Genomic DNA, 16,035 nt, shown 5'->3' with positions numbered 1-16,035 from the left:
TACAGAGAAACATTTCATGGGAGAGGGGAGTATTCAGTAGAACCTCAAGTCAGGGACACAAATACCTTTACACTGGCTTATGGGAATCATTTGCCTCCATCTGTCTTGTTGTAGCGATAGCTAAGCCCAGACGTGTGTTTTATTTTTGAAAAAAAGCCATGGGTCTGAGTATCCTGCTGCCAGTGAGTCACTGATCAACAAACAGGCTGCAGTGTAACCTCTCTGGGGCAGAGACTGTCGTTGGTATGCAGGGCCGACTTTAGCAGGTGCGGGGCCCCACGCCGGGATGCGAATTGTCTCGCGCCCCACCCCGCCCAAACTCCGCCCCGCCCCCGCCCCAACGGATCCCTCCCCAAATCTCCGCCCTGGCCCCGCCCCCAGCCCCGCCCCTCCCTGCCCCATTGGATCCCTCCCCAAATCCCCGCCCTGGCCCCGCGTCTTCCCCAAGCATGCCGCATTCCTTCTCCTCACCCCTCCCTCCCAGGCTTGCGCTGATCAGCTGTATGGCGGCGCAAGCACTGGAGGGAGGGGGGAGAAGCAGGACGCGGCTTTTTTTGTTTTCCCCCCGCGGCCGGGCGCCCCGGACGTGGCGGGGCCCTCTTAGGCAGGGGGCCCCATTCCGGGGAATCGGCCGAATCGGCTTAAAGCCGTCCCTGTTGGTAAGGCATGTTTGTACAGTCCCTAGTCCCATGGGGCCCTGATCCCTGACTGGGAATGTTCGGTGCTACCGCAGAGTAAATAATAAATTATATTTACAAACCGTAATGAAAGTTTCAAAGCCAAGTCCTCGGAAGTTAGGAAATACCAGAATTCAGGTTGTCTGGGCAGCCTTAATTCTGTTCCCCTGTGGGCATGCATTATGCTACAGTCTTTAATAACATGACCCCTGTCTCCTTCATTGCACGGGATTGTGCAGTCTCTCTGTGGGGCATGAGGCCTTTCTCAGTAGAAGTGCTGTGACAGGCACAAAATCAGTAACACAAGTGAGGAGAAGAGCGGCTGAAACACATGGTCTCCTGGTTCCCAGCCTTTGTAACACCCCAAGGCCAAAGGGTTTTTTGACAGGGCATGTGGAGGGGTAAGTCAAGGCTGAGCTCTGTGTGGAATGCTAATGGTACCTTGAGGGACCATTCCAAAACCAAAACGTACAACAGAAGGAAAAGGGGATTTTCTACTGCTTAGGCCTTGACCAAGTCTGTTCAGGCTCTCACAGGAGGCCAATTCATGGTACTTCCCTGATCCTGGGACTAGCCTATGCCAAATTTCAAAGCCCTGCTGCAAATCATGGAGTCTCTAGAGCGTCTCAGCAAACAGTAGCAAGAATTGTTCGAATGGAAAGTGTTAGGCAACTCTCATAGAGGAGTTAGTGACGCTCCCTGTTATCCTCATCATTCTTCGGAAACCCCTAGAACTGAACACTCCCTGCGTTCAGACGTTTGCATTCAGATCTGGACATAACTTGATGGTCAGTGTCCTTTTCCAGTACATTCTGTTCAATAGTTAGTGTGAAAGGTACTGAGAGCACCTTAGATACATTCCATAGAGGGTGAGAATTCCAGACTAAAGCCCCCACACGCCCATACCCAGAACAGATCCCTCTTTCTGGAATTCCCAACATTCTCCCAAGAGAACACTGAGACATCTACAAGGAGTCAGATGCAAACATGCGATTTATTTACTTTCCCCTGCTGGAAACGGCATGTTTTTAAAATGGGGTGCATGGCGCAAAGGGGTCATTCTTCTTATGGAATTTATATTCACACCGCTCCTCATCAATGGCTGCTTCACACCCTTCGGGGGCCTCCACGATGCCGCCATATCTAGAAGAGAGAGAGAGAGCAGGAGAGACCAGTGAGATACACACCATAGAGACTATGCACTAGCACAAATGCCCTCAAACATATGGAGCACTTCTTCAAATACAGAGCCTGGGGTGAATCCCGCCCTGCCAACCTTAGTCTGATCCTAGCCCTGCTTGGGAACACATGTAGTGCGTAGTTGTGCATATTCTTAGGTTCCAAGGCCACACGGGATGTAACATGAAGTAGTAACTTAGGTCAAGATTAAGGAGACTGTCCCCTCATTTGGGCTGTTTATTGTCTCTCCCTGGGTATAGTATAGTACTTTATCGCTCAGATCCTCAGCGGGTATAACTCAGCATTGCTCATTGATTTAAGTGGAGCTATGCTAATTGACACCAGCTGAGGATCAAGCCCTGTATTTATTAGCACTGAATCTCCCATCACTGCTTGCACCCACCACTGCTCCAATCACTTTGCAGTTTGGGTTTGTCCTCCTGTGGCTTTGATGCCCCACATTTCAGTGTTATCCACAAATATGATGATGGTTGAACATACATTGAAGAACCCCCTGACAAAGAGTGACAGGAAACAGCCACGGGTGTTGACAAAAGGGGTCAAAAGAAGTCTCTGGAAACTCTGCAAGAGTGCTGGACATGCTACAACTAGCAGGAAACCTCACTGCTTGAAGCCTGCCAAATGCTGCATTATTATAGAATCCTAGAAATGTAGGACTGGAAGGGACCTTGGGAGATCTTCTGGTCCAGTCCCCTGCACTCACAGCAGGACTAGGTATTATCTCGACCATCCCTGACAGGCATTTGTCTAACCTGCTCTTAAAAACTACAGTGATGGAGACTCCACAACCTCCCCTGGCAATTTATTCCGGGGTTTAACCACCCTGACAGTTCGGAAGTTTTTCCTAATGTCCAACCTAAACCTCCCTTGCTGCAATTTAAGCCCATTGCTTCTTGTCCTGTCCTCAGAGCTCTAACAAGAACAGGTTTCCATCCGCCTGCTTGTCACAACCTTGTATGAACTTGCTGACTGTTATCATGTGCCCCCTGCTATGTTTTGTTTTGTCTCTGGCAGCATATCGTGCCCCTCCCCCTTAGCTTTGTCCGCATCTGTTCCTAGACTGGCGATGGGCATTGACACTTTCTGCTGGACGGCGCCGTAATGAAGCCCTGTCTGCTGATAGCCGACACCATTGTTCCATAGATCGCACATTATGACCAAAGCAGCGATGCAGACCGCCTGGCTGAGTGTGCCGAGAGTCCCAGCAAACCTTCAGGTGTATTGCCTCTGCGGGCTCTAGCCACAAAAGAGCAGTACAATCTTGCACACTTCAAAGAGCTTTCCGGAGCAGTCTCTGCCCACTGCGGCTGGCTCCAGGGATGAGCAGGGCTGGGCCTGAATGGCCTCCCTCCTCCGCTGGGTGTGAGGCAGCCGCGTGGGTGGTGTGTGAACCCCCCGTTCTTGGAGGCTAACCTCTGTCCCTGCCCCTTCCGCCCGAGGCCCTGCCCCTACCCCGCCCCTTCCTCTCCGCTCCCCCGCTGGAGCCCCGAGTCCCCGACCATGGCCAGAGGAGCCCCGCCCCAGCCGCCCTGAGTCCCGGCCTGTTCACCGGCCCAAGCCCCAGGCCACCGACCAGCCCAAACATATCCCATGCAATCTGCTGGAAGCTCCTGCTCCTTAGAAGAAGATGGTGTCATTTTCCAGAGCTCTGTTCAGGGTCCAGTCTCTTTTTGGCAAGACTTTTCAAATTGATTGGCAAACTAAGGCCTTCAGGCGTTACCTACCTTGTACAGCACGACATGGTCGTGACCTCACAGGTGCACCTCAGGCAGTGACGGGAATTCCAGGTGGCCCCAACTGGGTGCTCACTTTTATCTACAGGATCCAAACACCCTTGCGGAAGCACCAGTTCACCTACAAAAAGATATTGTCCATTGGGGTAGGCAGTGGTGTTGTAGCCAGGTTGGCCCCAGGACGTTAGGGAGACATAGCTGTGCTAATAACTTGTGCTGAGTTATCTGTTCCACCTTGATGCTCAGTGCTCCTTTCTCAGACCTGCAGAAGAGCTCCATGTAGCTCGAAAGCTTGTCTCTCTCACCCACAGAAGTTGGTCCAATAAAAGGTATTACCTCCCCCACCTTGTCTCTGTAAGATAATAAGATACACTCCAGCCCTTCCACATATGGCAACCCCGGTACCTCAAACTGCAACTAAAGGGACCACTCCAGAAACCCTTATTCTGTTTAAAACTCCCCTGGAATGCAATGCGAGGAGCGCAGGGTTTAGTCCAAAGCTATTAGAAGGTGAGATTGAGCTACAAGGAAGGGGGTAGATAAATATTATTCAAAGGACGATTGAGTTGTAGATTTTTGGGCCCATAATCATCTAGTCTGACCTGCTGCCTGGCACAGGCCATAGAACTTCACCCAGCAACTTCTGTATCGAAACGACGTGGAAAAATTGAAAGAGTCCAGCAGAGGGCAACAACAATGATTAGGGGGCTGGGGCACATGACCAGGGCCAGCTCTGGCTTTTTTGCCGCCCCAGGCAAACGACAAGTAAACAAACTCAAAGTTCACCGGGTATTTTCACCCCCAACATAAAGTTTTGATTCGGTTTTGGGGAAAGGTTCCTGCCTCACTGGGATCCTGTGAGTCTTAACTCATTAAAGAGTGAAACTCACCCCTATGCGGAGAGCTAGCACCAGGTCTGTGCACCACCGAAATCCCACATAAGCCCTGAAAGACCTAGGCTGGACTGAAATTCAATGGGACTTGAATGGCTAACTCCTGTAGACTCCTTTGAAATTCAGTCTGACCCTTAGATGGTTCACAGGCATCATGCTGGCCTTCTTTGCAGGGTAAATTTCACTTTCATGTTTGTAATGTGAGTTACAGCCTCATATGGAAGGTGCTGGGAATGTGCCGAGTGTTACTTACTACTCAAGTGTCTTGCGTTTTGAACTAACCCATTTCACCCATCCATCGTAATTACCCACTCCTGGTGCCTTAGGATTAGCGCTGGGTGAAAAAGGCAGATGAGGTGACACCAAAACATGTCATGAGTTCATGTCGGTTTCACCAAATTGTATTGTGATGAATAAAACAAAGAAAAATAATTCTAAAAAAGTCAAACTTTAAAAGAACGTTCAAGATTGAAACAAAACATTTTGTTCGACCCAAAATGCGTTGGGTTTTGGTTTTTGTTTTTTTAACTTTTCAATTAATCAAACATTTCATTTTTGGTTTGACCTGAAACAATGTTTTAAAAAAGTTTTCGGCACTGCCAGGAAACTGACAAATCCATTATCTGCACAGGTCTGCTTAAGGTATATGATGTCCATTTGGCAGGGGGGTAAATACCAATCCTATTAGTTACCGGGTCCTGTAACATAATTACTTTGCTAATTAACGTGCTTTGCTAATTGAAACACTCAGGAGTGTGGCTTCACCTTCCTGGAAAGGCTTTTCAGAACTGCAGCAGCACTTAAGCCGCATGCCCGTGCTCCATTTCTGCCTTTTGACAGTCTCTTTAATAAGCCCCAGCAGACTGCTGATCAAATGCCTTTGTATGAGCCTGGCAGCAGTGCTGGCAAAGTGCCCTGTTCTCACCCTGCACACGCTGCCAGGGACTTGCTGGGAGTAACGGCCTCAAGAGAAGAGTAATGAGTTTCATAAACTTGACTTGGTTTCTTTCTGAAGGTTACTGTGTAACGGAGAGCCACCTGGGGTCTGTAATGGCCAGATCTCAGCTGTGAGGAGAAGGAAGTTCACCTTGTGAAAGAAGAAATTCCTTGGCTCCTGGGCTCTTTCTCGTATGGGTGCAGCAGAACAGAGACCCGCTCTGCAGAGTAGCTGTGAGCGTACATGTGGGCATGCGTCCATGGAAGCGCATGGAAAGACAAAGACACAGGACAGTGAAGGGCTCATAACACTGGCTAGACCCAGACATTTGGTACAAACAAATGCTGCGCCTGAGTCCTGGCCTGCCGTCTCACCCACAGCTCCAGCAAGGCACTTCTCTCCTGGCCTGCAAGGCCCACGGCTTGCCTGGGACTAGCTCAGATTCTGCCACTTGTGCCAAACAACCTCAGTTAATAATTATAACTTTACCCTCTTTTATCTGCACTTCGTTGTTCATCCGAAAGCAGGCTCCGTGGCAGACAGCCAGGCTGGCAGAGAGCACGGTCAGACAGAGCAGGGTCTTCTGCAAAAGATGCAACAGAACTCATGGAAACAGCTTCACAACTTCCCTACAGAACCACCCTGGAGTTCCTGCCCTCCAACACCTAGCTGCATCCAGAACACGCAGCCCACTCTGTTGGAGCCTTAACCAGCAGCTGTACAAGAATGGGCATAGTTCTCATGAAAGCAAGCAAGGAGCTATTCTCTTGGTGTGTCCCTCCAGCAAACCTTGGCAGACTGCAAACCACAGAGCAGGTCCAGCACAAACAGTGACCATGCGAGCTTCCCCACACTGCCCTGCCAACAGAGGGGCCGGAACTAGGGGTGCAGGAGGTGCTGCCATACCCCCTGGCTGGAAGTGGTTTCCATTATATCCAGGGTTTACAGTCTGGTTCAATGGCTCTCAGCACCTCCACTATAAAAATTGTTCCAACCCCCCTGCCTGCCAATGTGCGCTAACCCTGACTTTCATAGCTTCGAAAGCCAGACGGGACCATTGTGCTCATCTAGTCGGACCTGCTGTACAACACAGGCCATGAAACGTCCCCCACAATAATTCCCGGTGCAGATCTGTTAGAAAAACAGCCAGTCTTGATTTAAACCTTGTCAAGGATGGAGAATCCACCACGACCCTGGGTGAGTTGTTCCAGTTGTTAATTACTCTCACTGTTCAAAATTTACATCTTATTTCCAGTCTGAATTTGTCGAGCTTCAACTCCCAGCCATTGGATGATGTCAGACCTTCTTCTGCTAGACTGAAGAGCCCAGTATCAAATCTTTGTTCCCCATGTAGATACCGATAGGCTGGGATCAAGTCACCCCTTGACCTTCTCTTTGTTAAGCTAAATAAATTAAGGTCCTTGTGTCTCTCACTCTCAGGCAGGTTTTCTAATCCTTTAATCATTCTCATGGCTCTTCTCTGTCCTCCTCTCCAATTTATCAACATCCTGCTTGGATTGTGGGCACCAGAACTGGACACAGGATCCCAGCAGCGGTTGTGCTACAGCCAAATACAGAGGTGACATCACCTTTCAATTCCTACTCCAGATTCCCCTGTTATGCATCATAGAATCATAGAATATCAGGGTTGGAAGGGACCTCAGGAGGTATCTAGTCCAACCCCCTGCTCAAAGCAGGACCAATTCCCAACTAAATCATCCCAGCCAGGGCTTTGTCAAGCCGGGCCTTAAAAACCTCTAAGGAAGGAGATTCCACCACCTCCCTAGGGAACCCATTCCAGTGCTTCACCACCCTCCTAGTGAAATAGTGTTTCCTAATATCCAACCAAGACCTCCCCCACTGCAACTTGAGACCATTTCTCCTTGTTCTGTCAGCTGGTACCACTGAGAACAGTCTAGATCCATCCTCTTTGGAACCCCCTTTCAAGTAGTTGAAAGCAGCTATCAAATCCCCCCTCATTCTTCTCTTCTGCAGACTAAACAATCCCAGTTCCCTCAGTCTCTCCTCATAAGTCATGTGCCCCAGCCCCCTAATCATTGTTGTTGCCCTCTGCTGGACTCTTTCAATTTTTCCACATCCCTGGATGTCACTAGCTCTTTTGGCCACGGTGTGTCACTGGGAGCTGATTATCTACCACAACCCCAAATCTTTGCCGGGGTCCCTGCTTCCCAGGACAGAGTCCCCCAGCCGGCGTTCTTTGTTCCTAGATGTCTACATTGACATCATTAAAACACACGTTGTTTGCTTGCGCCCACTAGACATATCTCTACTGGGGACAGATCGTCCCCAGGACTGAGCCCATTCAAACCTTGAGTTCTCCGCTGAGTCTGCCAACGAGTGAATCAATTAACCCCAGCTGTGAGATTGGCAGCTTTTGCCATGTGGACAGCTGCCTGCCTGGTATGTGTGTTTTCTTGACAAAACTCAGCTCACGCCAGCCAAACAGCTACAAGGCGGCAACAATGTTCTGTCATTACCAACCTGGGCTGGATTGGAACCAGTGACCCAGAGGGGAGGGGACATTATTAGTATTTTATTTTATTATCCAAAGAACCCCCAGGCTTTACAATGATCAGCTGTATCATCATCAAACAGCAGCTCAAATGAGCGCTGCAATGGGAAAGCTACGTTTGTTTTCAGACTGCCTGGGTTACTGGCAGTGATGAATAACATGGGTAAAGGGCTCCCCCAGCCTGGTGCAAAGCATGGAGCAGGAAGGTAAAAGTCCCCACAGCAGGAGGCATTCTACCCCCATGGGATCATACCCAATGCCACTGGGTGAGATTTTCCAAAGAAGCACAAGTTCCATTGACTGGGAACCTCTGAAAATCTCATCCCTTGTTTATAACCACTCATTCTCTTATTCTGGGGGACAGTCCTCCCAGAGTACCCCTTATCTCCTCCCTTTTTCACAACCCCTCCCGGCCATAATGCTAATCTGCCCGTCTGCATGAGGCACGTTTCCCTTTGGGTCCCATCACAGCCATGCCAGAGTGAGCCAGAGGCTTCTCCCAACGCACGCACGCTGCCCTCGGCAGCTACAAGATGAAGCAGGGGGAAAGTCACAACAAAGATCTGTTTGGTCCTGAGGGGGGCAGAGATTTGTGTGTCCAACTAGGGAGCGCAGAATCGGGCATTTAAACCCAGGCCCAATACGTCAGAACAACAGGCAGCCCTACGGGGGCTCCTGGGAGGGGATTCCGTGGGAACGGTGCTCGCGGGCCGCACTGTCACAGCGCTGGGCAACCTGTCCCAGGGTGGAGCTGCTGCCAGTCCGCCTTTCCGCACACCCTCTCTCTAGCTACCTATTGACTGGGCAGGGGCAACGAGTTATATGGGCCCGTGGTGCCCGGGCTCCAGCAATATTCAGGGCCCGGGGCCCAGCTCCACCAATGTTTGGGGCCTCTCCCCCGGCCCCCGCCTGCCGCCCCCACGTGCCTCCCCCAGACCGTCCCTGCCATAGGCGGCGAGTTATATGGGCCCGTGGTGCCTGGGCTCCAGCAATATTCAGGGCCCAGGGCCCGGCTCCACCAATGTTTGGGGTCTCTCCCCCGGCCCCCACGCGCCTCCCCCAGACCGTCCCTGCCTCTCCCCTGCAGCTCCACGCTCCCAACATCAACTGCCGCCGCGGGGTCCTAGCGCCCCCCATCCGCTAGTGGCAGGGCAGGCTGCCCTTACTCTGCCCTTCCGTCTCGGACCCTTACATTTTCCGGCAGGACCCTCCACCAGCACAGGGCCCCCCCGCCGGCAGTCACCGCTCCTGCCCCATGCTGGGCAAGGGGCAGCCCCATCCCTCACCCCCAGTGAGGGCACAGTGAGGGACAGCAGCAGGGGAGGAGTCGCACATGTGATAGCAGGTCCTCCCCCCCCAGCACCCACCACAGGGGAGGCGAAGGGGCTTCCTGGACCTGAGAGGGGCCCTAGGAGCACGTGCAGTGACAGTGCTGCGAGGTGAATGTGGTGCAGGGGGGATGGGGATGGGGGGGGGCCCTCCCCCAGAGCTCACTGCTGCCAGCAGGGAGAGGGCTGGGGGAGTCCTCCTTTCTGGCCCCAGCCCCAGGGCAGCCTGCCTGCACCCCAAACTCATCCCCAGCCCGGCCCCACCCCAGAGCCCGCATCCCCAGCCAGATCCCTCACCCCCCGCACCCCATTCCTCTGCCCCATCCCTGAGCCCCTCCCGCACCCCAAACACCTCATCCCCAGCCACAGCCCTCATCCCCCCGCACCCTAACCCTCTGCCCCAGCCCTGAGCCCCCTCCTGCATCATGAACCCCTCATCCCCAGCCCCACCCAACAGCCCTCAGCCCACACCCCTCATCCCCAGCCCCACCCCACAACCCTCACCCCTGCACCCAATCCCTCTACACCCCCTCCCATCCCCAAACTCCGTCCCAGAGCCTGCACCCCTCACCCCCTCCTGCACCCCCACCCGCTGCCCCAGCCCAGAGCCTGCACCCAGCAACCAAACTCCATCCTAGAGCCTACACCTCAGACCCTCTCCCCCACCCAAACTCCCTCCCAGAGCCCAACCTCTCACCCCTCCTGCACCCAAACTCCATCCCACAGCCTGCACCCCTCACTCTCTCCTGCACCCCCATCCCTTGCCCCAGCCCAGAGCCTACACCCAAACTCCGTCCCAGAGCCTGCACCCTTCACCCCCTCCTGCAGCCCCACTCCTTGCCCCAGCCCAGAGCCTACACCCAAACTCCCTCCCAGAGCCTGCACCCTGCCTGCACCCCTATCCCCTGCCCCAGCCCAGGGCCTGCACCCAGACCTCCTCCCCCCACCCAAACTCCCTCCCAGAGCCTTAGGCAGGTGGGGGGTGGGGCTTGGGGTGGGGCGTGGAGTTTGCGGGGGAGGGTTCTGGGCACCACCAAAATTTCTACAAACCTACCACCCCTGTGACTGGGAGATCTGGGCTGCTTGCTCTAGTGAACGTAGCCTGTTTCCATCACCACAACAGCATGTGAGCTCTGCTCCTCGGGCAGAACAGGGTGGATGAGATGAGAAACAACCCAAGAAATCACGTCTAAAGACTTACAGCGCTGTACAAAACTAAGGACAAGGGTACTGATACTAGAGCACCACGGTCCCTTCTGGCCTTGCAGTCCATGACCGGGACTCAGGACAAAGGATGGTTTATGGAGGGTTTAGCAGAAAGCTGGCACTGCATTAATCCTTGCTCTCCCTTCAGCATTGCATATGTCAGGGGACTGTTGGCCTCTTACTAACATGCAGTGGGGGTGTACTGGTTGGCTGCTCCCAGCACCAAAAGAGAGAGGAAGAGTGGATGGGAAATCAGGATCCTGAGACTGACAGTCCCCAGGGGCAATGGGGAGAGGCCAATGCTCCAGGTCAGCCTGATTGGCAGGGCGGGCAGGCTAATGGGGGAGTCAGGAGGCCGGGGGGGGACTTCCTACGTGTGAGTGGGCCCCAGCTAAGGAGAGAGCGGGGGCCAAGCTGAGCTGGGGAGCAGAGCGGTGCCAGCCAGAGAACCAGAGAAGCAGCCCAGAGAGCAGACCTGTGCTGGGAGCAGAGCTGCAGCACCCAAAGGGGCCAGAAAAAGCAGCCCTGGGGGCTGGAGGCAGAGCAGCAGCGGGGCTGGGGCTGGAGCCGTCCGGAGCCAGGTGCGGTGAGCAGCTGGGCAGAACGAGGGGGACCCTGGGCAGCAGGCCCAGCGCAGGGAGATGCCCCCAGCCCAGAGGCCCTGCAGGCCAGACGTGGAGGGGGATTGTAACCCCAACGGGGCGGGGGTGACGCTGGGAAGAAGGGCCCTGCACCTAGCGCCTGAGAGCGTGTGGCCACCACCAGAGCAAGTGGCCGACTCGCAGCATCCCTGCAGCACAGCCAGGGCCTGGGCAGGGGCCTGGGACGTGTGGGGAACAGACTGAACTTCCCTGACATCCCAGAGACACCGGTTGTGACGTCCCCGGGCCGCAGAGCGGGGTGACGGGTTTTCCTTTCACCTTTCCCATTTTTCTTTATTTTTTAATTGGTTGCTGTTAAATAAATCGTATTTGCTTTGAACTGTATGTAATGATCAGTGGGTCAGGGAGGTGCCCAGTGCAGAGAGAGCTCCCGGAGTGGGGACACCCTAGCCCCTGTCCTAAGTGACCACGACAAGGTTGGGGGTTGAGCCCCCCAGGAACACCAGGCCCAGCCTTGTTGGGGTTACGAGAACTCTGCCACCCAGGAGATGGAAGGGGAGCCCTCGAGGTCAGGCAGGGCTCTGGGTAAAGGGAGTGGGAGCGAGGACTCAGATCCTTTCACTAGCCCCCTTCACTGGGGTCATGTGTAAGCCAGGAAAGTTCCCCCCAATAGCAGGACCATTCCCCCGCTTACACATATGTACCCTTTGTAAAGACCGATTCTCCCTTCCCGCAACCCCTCCTTTTTCTCATCAGCAGATGTAATCGTTGCATTTGAGATTACGATCCAATGCTAAGCTGGGCAAATTTTTTGGGGGTAGGGAATAGTTTATTCACAAAAAACATGCTGTTTTGGATTGACTGAAGTTATGGGCAAATTCAGGCTGAATTCAGCAAAGAGTTTCAGCCAAAAATAAATTACATTTTAAAGCTGAAACACTTCATGTCAAAAAGGAACATTCTGACTTTTTATTTCAAAACAAATCTTTGACCCAAAATAATTTTGTTTTTATTTTTTGGGTCCGCCACCGAACTGAAAAAACAGTTCTTTGCTTGGCTGTGTCCTAATGGAGAGAAGTCTTTAGATTCCTCCAAGTTAGATCATCTGTAACCTGATGATGGCTTGAACATTATTTCTCCATAGTAAAGAAACCCCTGACTGAAGAGAGACAGAGATCATGGCACAAAGCAGAAAGTTCAACTCACCATCTTGGCTTTTCAGCGTCCTACAGCCAGAGCTGGAGTTCGCTAAGAAATGGCTCCAAGGGTCAGACAGTTCCCTCTGAGGTCTGTCAGGAACCTGCTGCCTTGATTTATAGTCTAGCTGGAGGACCCTGGCTGTTCCCTCCCCTTTTAGAGGAGCTAATGTGCCCAAACATCTTTCAAAAAAGGAGAACCTTTGCTCCTGAGTTTGTTTATTTTGTGCTGAGATCCTGGGGCACCTGACAAAATGTTATTACTGCCACTGATGTTTGCTGATAAGGATGGGCCAAACTCGGAACAGGATCTTCTCATAAAATATCAGGATGAGGCAGTGCCTAAAAAAAAAATCAAAACATTCACCTCCTGTGAAAGAAGAAGGAACTGCTGGGTCTGGGTAGAGACACCAGGAACTACTGGTGTTTGTCAGCAGATGAGTTACATTTCTATAGCCCTATTCCCAACCCCAAATGCTTCACCGATGATGTGCACAGATACTCCTTCACCCATCACTGAAATCCAGTCCCTTCTGGGTTGCGTTAGAATCATAGAATATCAGGGTTGGAAGAGACCTCAGGAGGTATCTAGTCCAATCCCCTGCTCAAAGCAGGACCATCACCAACTAAATCATCCCAGTCAGGGCCTCAAAAACCTCTAAGGATGGAGATTCCCCCACCTCCCCTAGGTAACCCATTCCAGTGCTTCACCACCCTCCTAGTGAAAAAGTTTTTCCTAATATCCAACCTAAACCTCCCCCACTGCAACTTGAGACCATTGCTCCTTGTTCTGTCCTCTGCCACCACTGAGAACAGCCGAGCTCCATCCTCTTTGGAACCCCCCTTCAGGTAGTTGAAGGCTGCTATCAAATCCCCCCTCACTCTTCTCTTCTGCAGACTAAATAACCCCAGTTCCCTCAGCCTCTCCTCGTAAATCATGTGCCCCAGCTCCCTAATCATTTTCGTTGCCCTCCGCTGGACTCTCTCCAATTTCTCCACATCCCTTCTGTAGTGGGGGGCCCAAAACTGGACACAGTACTCCAGATGTGGCCTCACCAGTGCCGAATAGAGGGGAATAATCACTTCCCTCGATCTGCTGGCAATGCCCCTACTAATGCAGCCCAATGTGCCATTAGCCTTCTTGGCAACAAGGGCACACTGCTGACTCATATCCAGCTTCTCGTCCACTGTAATCCCCAGGTCCTTTTCTGCAGAACTGCTTCTTAGCCAGTCGGTCCCCAGCCTGAACTGTGCTGGAGCGATGGACGGCACACACATCCCTATTCTGGCACGAGCCCCCCTTGCCACTGAGTGCATCGACAGAAAGAGAGACTTTTCCATGGCTAGGCAAGTGCTGGTGGGTCGCCAGGGACGTTTCACTGACATCAGCATGGCCAGGGATGGTGCATGATGTTTGTATCTTTAAGAACACAGGACTTTTCAAAGCTGAAGCAGGGACATTCTTCCCCGACCGGTGCATTACAACTGGGGATACTGAAATGCCAACAGTGATTCTGGGAGCCCAGCCTCCCCTGGCTCACAGAGCCATGTACTAGCCACCTCGACAGCACCGACAGGTTCAGCTACCGGCTCATTAGATTTACAGTCACAATGAAAAGGGAAAGGTAAGTCTCAAAACGCCCTTACGTTATCCCCGTTACATGCTAATTGTCATGTCGGCTTTGCAGCATCTCATCACAGCAGCGCTTTGCAGCACAAGACATGGGGAGCACGGCCTAGTGGGGAGGAGGGTAGAGCTGGTCTGTGAAAAGCTGGGCATGGGTGTAGGACGCGAGCAGTGAATATTGGCAATGGGTTCACGGGCAGGGGTGATTTTGGCTGAGATCTGACTCCTGAGGGTGACAAAGGCACAGAGAACCCAGCTACTACTGGCCTTCCAGAGCCGCCTGGGCTAGTCTGCTGCTAGCCTGTCTGCTGCAATGGGGCCAGCTGATCTCATCGCAGAGGGGTGAGCCAAAGTGCCCTGTTGGGGGGGGAGAAACAAGGCTGCCATCCCTAGAAGTGTTGGGGAGAGGAGTGCAGAGGATCTGCGTGGACATTTCATGGAGCGCTCTCAATAGGACAAAAGGGACGTCCCTATTCAGAGAGACAAAGTACCCCAGATGGCGCCCCTGCATAGCCCAACAAACCAAACAACTGCAAAGTGGACACCGACCGTTTCTTCTCTCGCTACCCAAGCACAGGCCACTGCGCTCATGTGGACGGTAGAACTGGACTGCCAGGCTATTTTTTTTAATGTATTCCCATACATTTTATTTTCTGACATTATACCAGTAAAGTATGCCATCAAAAGTCAACGTCTTTGTTCTCTACGCTGGTGGCTGGGATGGTGTGACACATCCAGGGTATAATCTGGACTGTTGAACGGCGGGATTCCCTTACACTGCTTTGCTGGAGAACAATCACTTCTCCAGGTTCTGCTCACGCACAGCCTTCAGCATGGAAATTCACTCCCAACGAAATGCATGAGCACTCTGACCCGTCACTCATGAATTACATACAGGGCAACACCCGCAAATTCTTAGTCCCAGACTTTCCCCCAGAAATGTGTGTCTTGTAGTGCACAGTATCCTCCTGGACAGGACAAGCTCAGCAAATGAAAACGATAATGCACCATCTCTGTTATCCCTAATGGAGTTTCCCACACACTTTAACTCAAACTCACACTGGTTAAGGTAAAACAATAACACTAGTGTATTAATGACAGAAAGAGAGATCTTACGTGACTACAAGTGATAAAGCATAAAAGTCAGAATTGGTTAGAAAAAAAAGAGAAAAATGCAAGTGAATTCCTAAACTTTAACAAGCGAATGATGTTCGTCCATCGTTATCGATGAAGACCTCAACAACTCATTCTTTCTATGACCGGGCTCTGTGCGTCTGAAGATGACTGATCAGTCCGATTTGGGCGTGGAACGTCCTGTCACACGTCGGGCAGACATGTAATGGCACTGTCGATGATGTACGAGCAGCTCTGGACTTGCGCAGCTCACGCTTTTTTTCAGCCTCAGCAATACGCCTCGCCTCAGAGGTATTACTGCCTGTGTGAATGAGGCTGCGCCATGCTGGATGGTTCAGTGCGAAGGTTTCCCATGTGGCGGTGTTGATCTCGAAGGACTTCAAAGAGGTCTTCAGCGTGTCCTTGAACCGCTTCTTTTGTCCTCCATGGGAATGCTTTACCTGAGTGAGTTCTCCGTAGAAGAGCTGTTTAGGAATGTGTTCGTCTGACATTCTCACGACATGTCCGGCCCACCTGGTCTGGGCTCTCATCAGCAATGTGTGAACTGACGGCAGACTGGCTCTAGTAAGGACATCAGTATCGGGCACTTTGTCCTGCCATCTGATTTTTAGAAGCTTTCGCAGACAGGAAATGTGGAAGTGATTGAGTCTTCGTGCATGACTCCGATAGACAGTCCACGTCTCGCAGGCGTACAGCAGAGTTGGAAGCACCACTGCTCGGTAGACCTTCAGCTTCGTTGGTAGGATTTAAAGCAAGTATCTTTCTCTCACCACAAGTTGTAATAGCTCACAGGTTGGGTTTCCTTTCAGCCAGGAACCCCTCCCCCAGTTCAGGGTCCTTCAGGTGCTCATTGATGACATGAGCAGAGAGCTGGGAGGACGAGGCCCCTGTCTCTCATTCTTATTCTCTCTCCTGTCTTGGAGAATTACCCCCGTCGGGGTGCAGACCAACAGTCTCTTGTGTACGTGA

The 16,035-nt window shown here is 52.3% G+C and overlaps 1 protein-coding gene across 1 annotated transcript; it reads right to left on the bottom strand.

Moving 5' to 3' along the window:
• Window positions 1–1,652: 1,652 nt before the first annotated feature.
• Window positions 1,653–12,460, bottom strand: LOC113407611 (small serum protein 5-like). The gene is made up of 4 exons (XM_026656537.1): window positions 12,316–12,460; window positions 5,930–6,023; window positions 3,602–3,731; window positions 1,653–1,820 (listed from the first exon to the last, which is right to left on the bottom strand). The coding sequence occupies exons 1-4, from the start codon at window positions 12,316–12,318 to the stop codon at window positions 1,706–1,708; spliced, it is 342 nt and encodes a 113-aa protein (XP_026512322.1). The 5' UTR covers window positions 12,319–12,460; the 3' UTR covers window positions 1,653–1,705.
• Between the last annotated feature and the right edge of the window lie 3,575 nt (window positions 12,461–16,035).

Source organism: Terrapene carolina, unplaced genomic scaffold (genome assembly GCF_002925995.2).
Source record: "Terrapene carolina triunguis isolate 2854851 unplaced genomic scaffold, T_m_triunguis-2.0 Scaffold49, whole genome shotgun sequence".
In the NCBI taxonomy this organism is placed as follows: Eukaryota; Metazoa; Chordata; order Testudines; family Emydidae; genus Terrapene; species Terrapene triunguis.
Note: the sequence above shows the minus strand (reverse complement) of the source record. Positions and strands in the feature narration are given on the sequence as shown.

Bases quoted from the DNA above. Each gene is read 5' to 3' on its own strand.
- LOC113407611 (XM_026656537.1), bottom strand. The intron at 3,732-5,929 runs GTAAAGTTATAA...ATCTTTTTGTAG, and splicing joins CGAAGTGCAGATAAAAGAGG to GTGAACTGGTGCTTCCGCAA. The intron at 1,821-3,601 runs GTAGGTAACGCC...TCTCTCTTCTAG, and splicing joins ACCATGTCGTGCTGTACAAG to ATATGGCGGCATCGTGGAGG.